At 39.5% G+C, this 17,359-nt stretch overlaps 2 protein-coding genes across 3 annotated transcripts in view; one reads left to right on the top strand and one right to left on the bottom strand.

Moving 5' to 3' along the window:
- The window catches only part of smyd1b (SET and MYND domain containing 1b), a 36,313-nt gene extending 24,289 nt beyond the window's left edge, over positions 1 to 12,024 (top strand). The window contains exons 6-9 of one of the 2 annotated variants that reach the window (XM_021478292.3): positions 6,698 to 6,790; positions 7,937 to 8,100; positions 8,304 to 8,472; positions 11,598 to 12,024. In XM_021478292.3, coding sequence (XP_021333967.1) covers positions 6,698 to 6,790; positions 7,937 to 8,100; positions 8,304 to 8,472; positions 11,598 to 11,753 — 582 coding nt within the window. In that variant the 3' untranslated portion in view covers positions 11,754 to 12,024. 2 annotated transcript variants of the gene reach the window in all.
- A 1,946-nt stretch (positions 12,025 to 13,970) lies between these two features.
- Positions 13,971 to 17,359, bottom strand: part of fabp1b.2 (fatty acid binding protein 1b, liver, tandem duplicate 2) — a 3,465-nt gene continuing 76 nt past the window's right edge. Inside the window, exons 1-4 of the mRNA XM_002663048.7 lie at positions 17,302 to 17,359; positions 15,144 to 15,313; positions 14,231 to 14,323; positions 13,971 to 14,143 (exon numbers count right to left, since the gene is read on the bottom strand). The exon at positions 17,302 to 17,359 is cut by the window's right edge and continues 76 nt beyond it. Of these exons, the coding sequence (XP_002663094.2) occupies positions 14,087 to 14,143; positions 14,231 to 14,323; positions 15,144 to 15,313; positions 17,302 to 17,359 (378 nt within the window). The 3' untranslated portion in view covers positions 13,971 to 14,086. The remainder of the gene's footprint in view (positions 14,144 to 14,230; positions 14,324 to 15,143; positions 15,314 to 17,301) is intronic.

The following is a 17,359-nucleotide window of genomic DNA, read 5'->3' as shown; positions in this document are numbered from 1 at the left end:
ACAATAATAATATTAATAATAATGTATGATAACGATAATAGTAATGATGATGATGATGTAATAAATATAATAATGATAACAATAATAATAATAATCATAATCATATATAAAAAATAATAATGGTAATGATAAAGATAATAAGTATAATGATGATTATGATAATAATAATAATAATAATAATAATAATAATACTACAAATAATAATAACAATAATAATGTATGATAATAATGATGATTATGATGATTATAATAATAATAATCATATATAAAAATAATAATAGTAATGATAAAGATAATAAGTATAATGATGATGATGATGATAATGATGATATTAACAATAATAATATTATTAATGATGATGATTATGATGATGATAATTATAATAATGATGATACTAATAATAATAATAATAGTAATAACAATAATAATGTATGTATGATAATAATAATAATCATATAAAAATAAGAATTGTAATGATATTGATAGTAAGTATAATAATGATAATAATGTTAATAATAATAATAATAGTATTAATATTAATGATAATAATATTAATAGTAATGATAATAATGATTATAATAATCATAGTCACATATTGTGTATAATAATAATAATAATAATAAAATAATAATAAAATAATAATAATGGTACTTATAATAACAAAAAAACAAATATATATATATATATATATATATATATATATATATATATATATATATATATATATATATATATATATATATATATATGCATTTGTTATTATTATTTAAAATACATCTCCTTTTGAAAATGTATATTTTTTTTCCATTTCTCAGTGAATATAGGCAATATATGTTGGTGCATTTAAACAAAAGAGTTTTATTAAATAGTTATATTCATTAAAATAAGAGAATGGTCACAGAGCATGAATAAAATGATATTACATTTCAGTTCAAATGAGTTATTGAAAATATACATTGTCTATATTTTTCTTGATTTTATTGTTTATTAAAATTTTATTTATTAATTTGCAAATCAATCTTTTCCTCAAAATTATGATGTCGCAATTATGTTTTATCAAAGTTTATTTGTTACATTAAATTGTTCATAAATGTACAGTTCATGCACATCCATGTCACAAATACTTTTAAAATCACAGTCCTGAATTTTAAAGGGTCATGAAATCCTAAAACAAAGTTTTTGAAATAATGACAGATATGTACAGTTGAACTCAGGATTATATTATTATATTTTCCCCCCCAATTTCTGTTTAATGGAGAGCATATTTTTTAAAACATATTTCTAATCATAATAGTTTTATTAACTCATCTCTAATAACTGATTTATTTTCTCTTTGTCATGATGACAGCAAAAAAATATTAGACTAGATATTCTTCAAGACACTTCTATACAACTTAAAGTGAAGAAAGGCGTCACTAGGTTAATTAGGTTAACTTGGCAGGTTAGGGGAATTAGGCAAGTTATTGTATAATGATGGTTTGTCCTGTAGACTATCGGAAAAATATAGCTTAAAGGGGCTAATAATATTGACCTTAAAATGGTGTTTAAAAAAATTATTCTAGCCAAAATAAAACAAATAAGACTTTCTCCAGAAGAAGAAATATTATCAGACATACTGTGAACATTTCCTGAATCTAAATAATTTGGGGAATATTTAAAAAAGAAAAAACAATTTAAAGGGGGGTTAATAATTCTGACTTCAACTGTATGTGTAGCACGTTGATTAAAAACACCATTAGGACACCTACTGTTCACTATTGAGTGAAAGCTGGTAATTATCTCATTCAAAATATTTTCAGCAAATATTTGTTCTTCCAGTTTAAGTAGAAATTTTAAAGCAGATAGTAAAGAGATATTACACCCAAACATGAGCATTCGGTGATCACTCACACTGTGGAAACTTAAACAAATTACCTTGTCTTGTTACAATTAAAAGAATTAAGTCTGACAAACTTAATTTATAACAGTTTACATTAATAAATTAAGTTAGTTATTTAAGGTGTAACAGGCTAAGTTATTTATTGCATGTATAAGTATTGTTTACTATCAATAATGAGCAATACTTGTATTTGCCACAAAACATTAATGTATTATTTTATACCGTATTAACAAGGGAAGGGGATTATTTGTACTTTAATAAAAGTACTTTTTTACTAATATTATTATTATTATATTTACAATATTATATTGAATGACTGTGCCGTATGCACTGTTCCATTCTTGTTTTCTAAAATAAATGACTTAAACCTAAAACACCTAAAATAACTAACTTAATTTATTACTGAAAACTGTTATAAATTAAGTTTGTCAAGCTTAATTCGTTTAATTGTAACAAGTCAAAGTAATTTGTTTAAGTTTTCACTTTTTACAGTGCACTATTATTTCTCTTCTGTAAAGCACAGTTCTGTAGGATGTAATCTATAATGAACAAATCAGTGCTAGAAAATCTAAAGACACTGCAGAAAGTGCATTGGAAGCAGTGCTATGAACGTGAATAGCTGATAAATATAGCAGATCTTGTGTGCATTAGTGCCATAGATGAGATGAAGAGACCCATATTACTGACCGTGATCATCACAAGAGTCCCAGAGAACAACAGCGCTCTTCATCCACTCAAAGACTCCTTCAGAAAGTCACAAATTCCTTCTCAGATCATTCGATTGTTCTGAGGATTAGTTCAAGCAGGCGGTTCATTTCACTTTAAAGGGTTAGTTCCCTCCAAAATTAGCATCTGGTTAGTAATCACTGTCCTTCATGTCATTCAAAACCCCATAAGATGAACTCAAACTCTGGTTACACCTCAAGTGAGGTCAAAATTCACTAACATAATAACACTACTAGCTTAATAAACTACTAATCAGCTGTTTATTCATAGCTATTGGGGTAGAAGTTAGGTTTAGGATTAGAGATGCAGGTAAAAATCGTATGTTATAACTGTTATTGTATAGTTCATATCTTAATAACATCCAGACGTTAATCGTTTAATGATTAGGATTAGGTTAATGACCTAAAGTGTTGCTCAAATTAAGATTTGGTAACACTTTAGTTCATTAACAATTCACACTATTTACTACTGCATTATTACATGTCCATTTTTTAAGAAGCCACAGCCATCTCACCCTGCAGCCCAACAGCTGTCACTCACTGAAGCTGAGCAGGGCTGAGCCTGGGCAGTAGCTGGATGGGAGACCACATGGGAACACTAGGTTGCTGTTGGAAGTGGTGTTAGAGAGTCCAGTAGGGGGCGCTCAACCTGTGTGAGTCCTAATGCCCCAGTATAGAGCTGTAATCGGGCCATAAAAATTACCAATAGGGCCCAAGCCCAACAGAATTCAGCCCAAAATCGACAGGTACATTTTGATTGACAGCTTTATAAAGCCCGAACCTGTTCACAGCCTGACATTATTCAAATGTGCACATGGCCACAGCTCTTTTGCTTTTTTTTTTTAAGAATGAGTCATTTATACATGTTTTAACATCATTTATTAGTAACAAACGTAGACTATTGGCCGCTTGGAAGTTGGAACAAAGAAATAAAACAAGTCTTGTAGCATCGTAACATCTCAGCACTCTAAATAGGCCTGGGTACATACTCTTAAGGCTGATTTATACTTCTGCGTCAAACGCCGGTGTATGCTACGGCGCTGACGCATAGCCTTTCGCCGTGGCTGTCGGCGTCACTGACGTGCACCTCTCAAAAAATGTAACTACACGTCGCAACAATGCCTAGCGCAAGCTCTGTGATAGGTCGGCTTGGTATCGGTGACGAGTCTGGGCGGGACCGAGAGTGAATGGCGCGAGTGATTGTTTACAAGTGTGGAGTCCCGTGAAGGAGCTCCGGATGGAAAGGTTTGTTTTGTGTTGTTGTGTTGTTTGTTGAAAGTTGTTGCACGTTCACCGGTTCCTGCGTCAAAATGAGCGAGTTTGAGTTATTTGTACATCCCGGAAGTGTTCAGGAAAAGCAAAACAGAAGCGAAGAAACTCGACACAGAGGAACATTTACACCTCACTGCCATCTAGCGTTTCGGAAGTGTTAATGCAGACCAACAGAGACAGCGCACAGAAGTATAAATGCACAGCCACGCGTGTTGCATGCGCCGAGGGTTACGCCGGTCACCTGACGCAGAAGTATAAACCAGGCTTTAGCCTTTAAATTGGTCAACACATCAATAAAAGTAAGTCTTTCCTAACAAATTAAATTAAATGATAAATCATGACAGCTATTTGGCAATAACGAAATTAAGATAAAGGCAAGGCGGGTAGGCGATCACAAATTGAGAAGCGGGGAAGGAAGGCGGTGTGGAGCGACAACGTAGGGAAGCATTCACAAACTGAGGCGCTATCACAAACCGAAAGAGCGTCAAGTCTAGCCAGAAGTCATTAATTTTCAATGAGAACCAGTGGCGAGGAACAGTGCGGCGCATCTTCTCCTTTGTGGGCGTCGAGGAGAGTTGAAATCAACTTTATGGTATGAGCTATGACGCGGTTCGGCGGCAGGCAATCAGAATGAAGTAGTCCACCACTTAAGAGGAGTCTAGAGAACGCAGACCTGTGAACTTTGGTTCCGACCACAGTTGTTCCCAAGAGTTTGATTATTGTGGTTGCCGGATTTTCAATTATTGAAAATCGCGACGACGTGGGGCCCCCTAATCACGCGGGGCCCCCCCACAGTGCATGCCCTGCAGGCCCGTCCGCTACGCCACTGCATGAAGATCAGTCTATTGCTTGTTTGTGTTTGCACTCGGTAAACATCAGTGAAGTGCGGTGAACTGATGACCTTCTCTGCCAATCACAGTCATTACTGTTGAGCGTTGGTGAATACTATGGGTTAGCGGGAAATTGATGTTTTTTTTATATTTCAGTACTGAAATTCAGTATCATGACAGGTCTAATATAGTGAAGGAATCAGTTTGTTAATTTGAGCTTGATAAGTGTGGTTTACTCATAAACTAATTTCCAGAGGATCACGTGCTTATGATCAACACGGCTGGCTCCTCATTAGCTCCGTAATCTGCCCTATTAGATGATTACGGAAGCATTATAAATAACCAGAGTGTTTCACTCCAGTTATCTTAGTCTTGAAGCTTCCATCCCTCTACCGCTACTTCCCCCATTTTTTCCAATAGGGCGACACGGTAGCCCAGTGGCTAGCACTGTTGCCTCACAGCAAGAACACCGCTGGTCCAACCTCCTGGTCTGTGTGGAGTTTACATGTTCTCCCTGTGTGCGCATGGGTTTCCCCCGGGTTCCTTGCCTTGCCTTACACTTCTCACGGCGACAAGCGACAAGAGTGTTTTTACACCTCTACTTTGGAAAAAGTCAGAAAAGTGGGCGTGTCCAGCTCTGTTTAGGGGGGAGTGTCGGAGAAACTAAAGTGGGATGGTTGTGGGAGTGTCTATTTAGGCACGCGCGAGTTTCAGAGTCAAAACACACACACACTCAGGGGAGAAAGTGACTGTGTTTACATGGACATCTGTAGTCGAATTATTTGGCAAATTATTAAATGGTGGACTTTAACTGCAGTTTGGCTCTTTCATTCAGGGAATTCATTCATGTCCCTCGTGACAAACGAGATATTTGATTGGAGGAACTGCTCTAAGCGTGTATTTTTCATGCAATGTTTGATACCGCACGGCGAATGAGAGAAAAAAAACCCTCCGCATTTCCCAGAAACTTAGATGCACACGACAGGTAGTGTCAGAAAGCAGCGTGTGTTATTCCGGTCACTAAATGCGGTGAAAATCCTACACGAGGTTAAAGTTTGGTTGTGGTGCTAACATGTTTACACTCGGTGTAATAGTTAGTTCGATACGAACAAAGTGAATAAACAAAGAGCACTGCTCGCTCACTTACCAAATCTGTAGAGACAGGACAATCACCAGCAACTAGAGCCGCGTCTTTATTAAGAGGAGACTACAAGCGAATCCGGATCTCAGCGTTTGCAGATGAGAACAGCTCTCAGGTAAACAATAATCCTCCTCAGACACGTAAGTTATTGTTGTGGAGCGTCGCGTACACTGTTAATCCACACGTGACTCCAGCTGCGCTCTCACAGAGAGAAAATGAAAACAAAACTTCACTGCAGCAAACTATAAAAGCAACACTTCACGCTTGTTTTGCCAACACAACGTGGCGTCTCTGCCGACTAAACACTGTGACAGTAATGAATATTAATGAAGCTGCACAATAGAGCGCGCTGATTGGTTTGAACCAAGCCTTACTCATGCATTAATGCAGCACACTGTAAGACGTAATAAGACACACTCTGGCACAGACGTCCAGTCTGCACGCTGGAATACACGCTATTATGTCATGACCGTGACGCAGCTTCAAACATTAGTTTCAAACAGGAAGTACGAATTTGCTTGAAATAATGCAAAAACAACCAATTTACACTTTCTAGTGAAATATAGGTGTCCTAATAGTGTTTTTAGCAGTGTGGGACACATATACGACTTTCACAGCTCAACACATGTGTTCTGGTGCTTCGTGACCCTTTAAAGGAGCCGCACCCCATTTTTACTCGTTACAGACACTTGTCAGATTTTATTTTAGAGAGCAGGCAGGAGGTTGACTGACTGTTTCATATGCATGTTCTCCCCGGGGGCCGTTTGTGGGTCTTCTGTCTGTCATGTCATGTGAGGATGATGTTAATCACGATCATGTGATCTAATCTGCTGTTTATTGTGTTGTGAAGGTGCCGGAAGAGCAGGTGAAGGAGGTCACAGAGTTCAGCAGACAGAAGCTGGAGAAGATGGAGAAGGCCAGGATAGAGGCCAACTATAATGAAGTGTGTGTGTGTGTGTGTGTGTGTGTGTGTGTGTGTGTGTGTGCAAGTGTTAACTGTGTGCTGAGCTTACTATGAGTGTGCGTGTGTTCACAATTTGTGTGCACGCACGTTCACTGTGGGTGTGTTCACTCTGTAACTGTGTGTTCACACTGTGTGTTTGTGTGTGTTCTCTCTCTGTGTTTACTCTCAGTGGGCTCACTGTGTATTGCTTACTCTGTGTGTGTGTGTGTGTGTTCACTGTGTGTTTACAATGTGTGTGTGCACATTCACTGTTTGTGTGTATGTGTGTGTGTGTGTGTGTGTGTGTGTTCACTGTGTATGTTCACAATGTGTCTCACTGTGTGTGTGTGTGTGTGTGTGTGTGTGGTCACAATGTGTGTGCACACGTTCACTCGGTGTGTTCACAATGTGCGTGGGCACATTGACTGTGTGTGTGTGTGTGTGTTCACTGTGTGTGTTCACAATGTGTGTGTGTACGTTCACTGTGTGTGTGTGTGTGTGTGTGTGTGTGTGTGTGTGTTCACTGTGTGTGTTCACAATGTGTGTGTGCATGTTCACTGTGTGTGTGTGTGTGTTCACAATGTGTATGGGCAAGTTTACTATGTGTGTGTTCACTGTGTGTGTTCATAATGTGTGTGTGCGCACATTTAATGTGTGTGTGTTAGTGTGTTCAGTGTGTGTTTACTTGCTGTGTGTTTACTCTGTGTTTACTCTGTGTGTGTTTACTCTGTGTACAATGTGTGTTTGTGTTCAATCTCTGTTTACTCTGTTTGTGTGTGTTTACTCTGTGTGTGTTTGTGTTCAGTGTTTGTATTTGTTCACTCTGTGTGTGTCTGTGTGTTCACTGTGTTTGCGTGTGTTAACTCTTTGAGTGTGTATTCTCTGTGTGTGCGCGCGTTTTCTGTGTTTGCAATGTATATGTGTGTGTGTGTGTGTGTTCACTCTGTGTTTTTCCACTGTGTGTGTGTGTACAAAATGTGTGTGCGCACGTTTACTGTGTGGGCGTGTTCGCTCTGTGTGTGTGTTCACTATTTGTGTGTGTGTGTGTGTGTGTGTGTAAGCATGTAAACGTGTTCATTCTGTGTGTTTAGTCTATTTGTGTTTGGTTTCACTCTGTGTTTGTGTGTGTGTGTGTGTGTTGGATAGGTGGTGAAGATCTGCCGTGAGTGTGTGGAGAAACAGGAGAATGTTCTGGCCGACACACACATCTATTATCTGCGTGTGTGTTGTACCCTCAGTGAGGTGCTGTCCTACCTGCAGTTCTTCGATGAGGCGTCCGAATATGCCCGCAAGATGGTGGACGGATACCTGTGAGACACACACACACACACACACACACACACACACACACACACACACACACACACACACACACACACACACACACACACACACACATACACACAACTACACAACTACACACAAACACACAGAGGGAGCTATGGTCAGTACCCACACACATAAACTCATCTGTGTGTGTGTGTGTGTGTGTTTGTTTGTGTGTGTGTGACAGGAAGCTGTATCACCCTAATAACGCTCAGCTGGGGATGGCCACGATGCGCGCGGGCGTCACACACTGGCAGGCAGGCTTCATCGAGGTGGCACATGGGATGATCTGCAAAGCCTTCGCCATCCTGATGATCACACACGGACCCACACACCCCATCACTAAAGACCTGGAGGTGACACGCACACACACACACACACACACACACACACACACACACACACACACACACAGACCCACACACAGACCCACACACACACAAACCCACACACCCCATCACTAAAGACCTGGAGGTGACGCACACACACACACACACACACACACACACACACACACACACACACACACACACACACACACACACACACACACACACACACACACACACACACACACACACACACACACACAGACTCACACACCCCACCACTAAAGACCTGGAGGTGACACACACACCACACACACACACACACACACACACACACACACACACACACAATCTCTGAAGACCTGCAGGTGACACACAGACACAGCCCATCACTAAAGACCTGGAGGTGACACACACACACACACACACAAACAAATACAAACACCGTCGTGTATTGTCCATAGTGTATGTGTGTGAATGAGTGTGTATGGATGTTTCCCAGTGATGGGTTGCAGCTGGAAGGGCATCCGCTGCGTAAAACATATGCTGGATAAGTTGGTGGTTCATTCCGCTGTGGTGACCCCAGATTAATAAAGGGACTAAGCCGAAAAGAAAATGAATGAATGAAATAACAGGGTGAGAACGTGGTAAGATCTGAAAACGTGGTGAAAATCAGCCTGCGCAAGGGCTTTTCTTTATCTGGTTTGCCTCTTAAAACACTATTGGTTGGGTTTAGGGAAGAAGGTGGGAAGTTCAGTCAGTCAGCCAGCCGACAGTGGCCTCTGGTGGATTTAAGTGAGAACTTAAAAAGCATAGACGGCGCCGCCTGGTGGATTCACAAAAACAAAAACTTAAAAAAAAAAAAAAAAAAAAAAGCGTAGCTCCTGGGACGTATTTGACGCTGTCAACAGGTGAGAATGGCAATTGCGAGAGAAATTTGAGATCTAAAAAAAAAGTGTACACAGCGGCCCGGGTGGATTCGCAAAAACAAACACTAAAAAAAGCGTACCTCCTGCAACGTATTTGATGCTGTCAGCAGGTGAGATTGGCAATTGCGAGAGAAATTAGAGATCTGTTAAACCAATACGCAGCGGCCTCTGGTGAATTCGCAAAAACGAAGACTGTAAAAAAACGGACCTCATGAGACGTATTTGATGCTGATAGCAGGCAAGAATGGTAATTACGAAAGAAATTAGAGATCTGTAAAAGCGAACACAATGGCCTCTGGTGGATTTGCAAAAACGAAGACTGTAAAAAAAACGTGCCTCCTGCAACATAATTGGTGCTCTCGGTAGGCGAGAATGGTAATTGCGAGAAAAATTTGAGATCTGTAAAAGCGTACACAGCGGCCCTTTGGCGAATTCGCAAAAAAGAAGATTGTAAAAAAAACAAACGTATTTGACACTGTCAGCAGGTGAGAATGGTAATTGCGAGAGAAATTTGAGATCTGTAAAAGCGAACACAGCGCCCCTGGGTGGATTCGTAAAAACAAACAATTAAAAAAGCGTACCTCTTGCGACGTTTTAGACGCTGTTAGCAAGCAAGATTGGCAATTGCGAGAGAAATTTGAGATTTGTAAAAGCATACACAGCGCCCCCGGGTGAATTTGCAAAAACGAAGACTGTAAAAAAAAAACGTTTCTCCTGCAACGTAATTGACACTCTCGGAAGGCGAGAATCAGGGCCGGAGTGGGACTCATTCTCGGCCCACCTCTCAACCGACTATATTAAAATAAGGTAATTTCCAATTCAGTTTCTAATGACACTATCACGTCTTTTAAAAAAAAACAGCTGTTTTAGAAATTCAAATGTTCAACAGCCCTAACAGTATTATACTGTATCGCAACAATAAAAATGAAAAAATAAAAAATAAAATGATAATAATAATAATAATAATCTTCCAGGTGAGATTCGAACATGGGTCGGCGGCGTCAAAACACAACATGCTTACCACTGGTCCACAATGGCACTATTACAATAAGGAATAAAAAATAAGTTTTGCTCTGTGACCCGCAAGACACGGTATTACTTTCTATTGATGGCATAATCTTTCTCTCCCCTTTTTAGATATCTGATCAAGTCATTTCAGATTCAGATTTATTAATGTAGTGAATCATCTGATTAGCAGGTGTATTATTCATTAATATTAATTATTCAAATTCTTATATTCACTAAGGTGCCGCTGTTTGGGGTCGAATAATAGTTAAGGTTACATCATCATTAACGTTAGTTAACCTGCAGTCTGCATTTTGCTCACGGGGCTGCAAGAAAATAAATAAGAAGAGCGGCGCTGCGGCAAAATAATGGATACAAAGAGTGAAGCTATGGTCAAATAAATAAATAGATGAAAAGAAGTGCGACTGCTGGCCCTCGCGGCCAAAAAACAGGGAATTCTTCCGGTCCTCCTGATTAGCCAATCCGGGCCTGGCGAGAATGGTAATTGCAAAAAAAAATTGAGATCTGTAAAAGCGTACACAGCGGCCTCTGGTGAATTCGCAAAAACGAAGACTGTAAAAAAAAAAAAAAAAAAAAAAAAACCTACCTCCTGGGACGTATTTGACACTGTCAGCAGGTGAGAATGGTAACTGCGAGAGAAATTTGAGATCTGTAAAAGCGAACACAGCGCCCCCGGGTGGATTCGTAAAAACAAACAATTAAAAAAGCGCACCTCTTGCGACGTTTTAGACGCTGTTAGCAAGCAAGATTGGCAATTGCGAGAGAAATTTGAGATCTGTAAAAGCGTACACAGCACCCCTGGGTGAATTTGCAAAAACAAAGACTGTAAAAAAAAAACGTACCTCCTGCGATGTATTGGACGCTTTCCAGAAATGTGTACAGTGGTATTAATAAATGAGCCTGGGTTGTTTTTATCCCCTGCATAGCATTAATTGTCTTAAATTGTGCCTCGCTAGATTCTTTATATACACTAAAAAATAGCTAAATTCAAATAACCATATTTTAAAATAAGTTTTGTTTTTTATGCAATTTTTTTCGAATGTGACTTTTATCCTCTGTTTAAGCATTAGATGAGCGTATCAGCACGCATTCAGTCATGTTACAAAAATGAATGCACATTTTTCTAAATTGCCGAAATCAACACTGATGTCTCTGTAAATTGCGCTCGAGTCTAAACGTGTGTTTTTCCTCCATCAGGCCATGCGCATGCAGACGGAGATGGAGCTGCGCATGTTCCAGCAGAACGAATACGTTTATCACTCGATGCGCGAAGCGGCGCTCAAAAACCAGCCAATGAGGATGATGGCGGAGCCAACCAATGAGGGCATCAAGAACCTGTTCCGCAGGAAGTGACATCACACAACTTCCTGTCCACAGTGACAGACACGCTCAGGTCAACGCTACACACACACATAGTTACGTGTTTATTATTAGACACTTCTGTTATTCATTTACAAACGGCTATTTTATATTATATTATATTATATTATATTATATTATATTATATTATATCTGCCGTTTTCAGGATTGATGAATGTGTTTTAGGTTTTTTGTAGCTTGTTTTTGAGTGTTGTTTTTATTTTCTTTTTCTTTTTTGTAATTAAAGATTTATGAATTTAAAATATTCCGTTTTGTGTTTTTTCTTTTCCTTTTCATTGTTTTATCTGCACATTTCTGTTGATCTTTTGGTGCAATAATGGGTTAATTTGATGTGTTGATGTGTCTACAATAAGGACGAGGCAGTGAGGCAGTAGATAGTGCTGTCGCCTCACAGCAAGAAGGTCGCTGGTTTGAACCTCGGCTCAGTTGGCGTTTCTGTGTGGAGTTTGCATGTTCTCCCTGCCTTCGCGTGGGTTTCCACCGGGTGCTCCGGTTTCCCCCACAGTCCAAACACATGCGCTATAGGTGAATTGGGTAGGCTAAATTGTCCGTAGTGTATGAGTGTGTGTGTGTGTGTGTGTGTGTGTGAGTGTGTGTGTGGATGTTTCCCAGAGATGGGTTGCGGCTGGAAGGGCATCCGGTGCGTAAAAACTTGCTGGATAAGTTGGCGGTTCATTCCGCTGTGGCGACCCCGGATTAATAAAGGGACTAAGCCGACAAGAAAATGAATGAATGAATGAATCTACAATATATAATCAAATTTATATTAATAATAGTAATTATACATTTATAGTAATTATATATATATTTATATTAGTAATTAATAATAGTTTTTTTGTTATTTTTGTACTTCAAGTTAAACTGATGGTCAGTTGGTGTTTCTGTGTGGAGTTTGCATGTTCTCCCCATGTTGTTGTGGGTTTCCTCCGGGTGCTCCGGTTTCCCCCACAGTCCAAACACATGCACTATAGGGGAATTGATGAACTAAATTGGCCGTAGTCTATGAGTGTGTATGTGAATGAGTGTGTATGGGTGTTTCCCAGTACTGGGTTGCAGCTGAAAGGGCATCCACTGTGCAAAACATATGCTGGAATAGTTGGCGGTTAATTCCGCTGTGGCAACTCCTAATGAATATAGGGACTAATCTGAAGGACAATGAATGATTAATGAATGAATAAAGTCAAACTGATTGAATATTTGAAATATGCCTTGACAACTAGCCAAAAAATAAAAGTGTTTTTATTTTTTTTGACATTTAAATTTAGCCTAAAGCGAGTTTTCTCTTTGCTTAAATTAATTAAGTTGTATTTTTAATTGTAATGCACTGATATTTTACTTCTTAGACTGATCACTCTTTAGATTTTGAGGCAGATATGCACTACCTGACAAAAGTCTTGTTGTTGATCTCAGTTGTAGCAGCAGATAATAACTGGACTTCTAGTTGATGATGTGTAAAAGTGTCAGAAGGTGGATTTCTCTGCTGAATCATCTGTTGATCTGCATCCCAATCATCACCAACACTGCAGAAGACCTACTGGAACCAGCATGGACCACGATTCTCTCAGACATCAGTCAAGTTTGGTGAAGGAGACATCATGGTTTGGGGTCATTCAGTATGGGGGCGTGCGAGAGATCTGCAGAGTGGATGATCAACATCAACAGCCTGAGGTATCAAGACATCTGTGCTGCCCATTACATTACAAACCACAGGAGAGGGACGATTCTCCAGCAGGATAGCGCTCCTTCTCATACTTCAGCCTCCACATCAAACCTCCTGAAAGCAGAGAGTGCTCCAGGATTGGCCAGCACAGTCACCAGACATCAACATTATTGAGCTAAGATGAAGGAGGAGGCGTTGAAGATGAACACAAAGACTCTTGATGAATTCTGGGAGTCAGTGCAGAGATGTATGGATGCAGTCCTCCAAGCTCATGATGGAGTCAGACACAATATTCATTCTGTCTCCACTGCAGCAGGACTTTATATTCTATACTGGACATTATTTCTGTTCAGTGACCAGAGCAGAGTCAGACCTTACTGCCCTAATGAAATCATTAATAATCAAGGCATGATCAGATTTAATTGAGCTCAAATAAGCTCAAAATATAAATATATATGTTTATGTGTTTTATGTCATATTTTATGTTTTTGCTGTCAATTCTAGATAATAACAACAACAGCAGATGAGGGTTTTTATTTTCTTTGTAAGTTTATTTCTGTATTTTTCTCAGGAGAAATCAAGACTTCAGACTTTATCAGCATTCGTCTTCTCATTTTCTCTCTGGTGTGTGTGCTTTCCCCTCTGTTTACGCCACACGTTTGCTGAAGCGCTTGTAGGCGACGTTGTCTGCGGTGCTCAGAGTCTGGAACACAGCATCAGCAGCACACATCAGCTTATTTATACACAAACACAATAAATACATGAAGATAAATGCTGGCGTTAGACTGACGATGAGCAGTGTGTTTTCATCCAGCAGCTCCCAGGTTAAAGTGATGTTGCCCAGCGCTGCCTTCAGCTTCTGTCCGTCTTTGTGCACCACAGTCTGAAACACAGCAGAAGTATTAGTGTTCACATTCGAGCTGCACGGTATATGGTGTCAACATATTGATATGGTTTCAGCATTGATATATTGCAATGTGATATGTGTAACCCCGCCGGTTCTACGCCACCCAACCCGCTCCGAGCTGGTATCGAACTGGCGACCTTCCGCATGGGAGTCAGCTGCTCTGCAAGGAGGCTAAAGACCATGGCCTCTAGCATCTGTCGCTAGAGCACCTTTAGAGGTCAGAGGAGTGAGGTTTACCTGCACAGCACGTACTAGCTGGCCACCGTCACATATGCAATGTTGAGTCTGGATTATAATACATCAGTTGCATGTGTTTTTGAGGCCTGTGAGTGTATGAGGATTTTAAAAGCATTCAGGCATAAGAAATTGTACTGTTTTATTGATTAAGTTATACAGCAAAGCCTTCCTGCAGGACTCCCAGAGTTCATCAAGAGTCTTTGTGTTCATCTTCAACGCCTCCTCCTTCATCAGCTTAATAATGTTGATGCCTGGTGACTGGGCTGGCCAATCCTGTAGCACTCTCTGCTTTCAGGAGCTTTGATGTGGAGGGTGAAGTATGAGAAGGAGCGCTATCCTGCTGGAGAATTGTCCCTCTCCTGTGGTTTGTAATGTAATGGGCAGCACAGATGTCTTGATACCTCAGACTGTTGATGTTGATCATCCACTCTGCAGATCTCTCGCACACCCCCATACTGAATGTAGACCCCAATCCATGATTTCTCCTTCACCAAACTTGACTGATTTCTATAATCTGGGCTTAAACCCCTTATTAAAGTGATAATAGGCGCCCTTTCACCTTGACTTTGTCTCCGCTCAGCATCTGGATCTCAGTGTCCTGCCCGATGGTGAAGCTGTTGTTCAGCACTTTTCCTCCACTTCTGGTGGTCAGACAATAATCGTTTCCGTTCTCCTGGATCTCAAACTGGGTTTTCCCATCATTGGCTTTCTTGAGCAGCTCTTGATGACCTGAAACAATCCTCACATCTTTAGAAATGCAGCGCATAAAACATGTTTTAATAAAATAACATAATAATTTCAGCGGCACGGTGGCTCAGTGGTTAGCACTGTGGCCTCACAGCAAAAACCTAAGTAAGTTTGCTCGATAAAATAAAATTAAATGAGAAAATTATCTGCCAAATCAGTCAGAAACAAATCTAGTTTTCTCTTAATAAATTCAATTAACTTAATTTGGTCATATTACAAAATGGCATTATTATTATTATTAATTATGCATTAGCAGTGGTTCTCAAAAAAAAAAAACACACTTTTGATTTTAATAGGCTAAAATTTTTATGTTATTTTAATTTTTCTAATGTTTGTATTCCATCATTTGAGGTTATTTTCCTCCCCATATTTCGTAAATTTTTATCCCAATGTTGACAGGTATTGTTTAATCACTTGCTTCTCTGACACATGTAGCAGATCTAGTTCCTAATTTAAATATGTAAATCCCCTTCATATATTTAAAATACAATAAAAAGTTAACGTTTACCTTTCAAAGATATACAAATAAGTCATACATGCAACATATATTTCAAAATTGAGGCGAGGCAGTGGCGCAGTAGGTAGTGCTGTCGCCTCACAGCAAGAAGGTCGCTGGTTTGAACCTCGGCTCAGTTGGCGTTTCTGTGTGGAGTTTGCATGTTCTCCCTGCCTTTGAGTGGGTTTCCTCCGGGTGCTCCGGTTTCCCCCACAGTCCAAACACATGGTGAATTGGGTAGGCTAAATTGTCCGTAGTATGTGTGTGTGGATGATTTCCAGAGATGGGTTGCGGCTGGAAGGGCATCCACTGCGTAAAAACTTGCTGGATAAGTTGGCGGTTCATTCCGCTGTGGTGACCCTGGGTTAATAAAGAGACTAAGCCGAAAAGAAAATGAATGAATGAGTTTTAAAATTGATCAAATATGTATATAACCTATATTTATGAGGCCCAAGAAACATTTGCAGGTTTTGATGAATAGGTGTGGGACCAACCTGGGCTGGCCACTATTATTATTCATGATAATACTTTACAATTGAGTACAGAAGTTTTCTTTAAACAATTTAAAAGCAGTGCCATTTTTAATTAATTTTTAAAATCACGTTTCAATTTAAACGTTGACGTTTTATTTATCTGTATTTTTTATATTGTTCAAACTATTCATTATGTTTAAAGTGGCTGACAATAATACATTTTCATAATAATAAGATTTTACCTGCCACGTTTGTGAACTGTGCAGAGCTGAAGCCGCTTATTTACGCCTAATTCATTCATTAATTTTCTTGACGGCTTAGTCCCTTTATTAATCCGGGGTCGCCACAGTGAAATGAACCGCCAACTTATCCAGCACATTTGCCCTTCCAGCCGCAACCCATCTCTGGGAAACATCCACACACTCATTCACACACACTCGGACAATTTAGCCTACCCAATTCACCTGTACCGCATGTCTTTGGACTGTGGGGGAAACCGGACCACCCGGAGGAAACCCATGCCAACACAGGGAGAACATGCAAACTTCATATAGAAACGCCAACTGAGTTGAGTCAAGCCGAGGTTTGAACCAGCGACCCAGCGACCTTCTTATTGTAAGGCGACAGCACTGCCTACTGCGCCACTGCGTCGCCCACTATATATTTCAATACCAGTCATTGTGGTGGAAGTTGGAGAGACATTTTTTTCAGAGGTGGTACTTGGTGAAAAAAAGTTTGAGAACCACTGAGTTAATGCATTTGCATTAACATTAGTAATGAACATACAGCTGTCCATTGTTAGTTCACAGTGCATTACCTAAGTTAAAAAGCATGAATTCGGATGTTAATAATGCTTTAGTAAATATTTCACTATGATTAATAAATGCTGCACAAGTATCCTTCATTATTAGTTCCAAATACATTAACTAATGAACCCTTCTCTTAAAGCATGACTCTTATTATTCTATTCAGACTCAATTAATTTGGATTTCTGGACTCACCGATGGCCGTCATGAACTCCTCCCAACCCTCGTATTTCTCCAACTCAAACTTCCCAGA

Source organism: Danio rerio, chromosome 8 (genome assembly GCF_049306965.1).
Source record: "Danio rerio strain Tuebingen ecotype United States chromosome 8, GRCz12tu, whole genome shotgun sequence".
Taxonomy (NCBI): domain Eukaryota; kingdom Metazoa; phylum Chordata; class Actinopteri; order Cypriniformes; family Danionidae; genus Danio; species Danio rerio.
The sequence above is the reverse complement of the archived record's forward strand: the minus strand, read 5'-3'. Positions and strand labels throughout refer to the sequence as shown.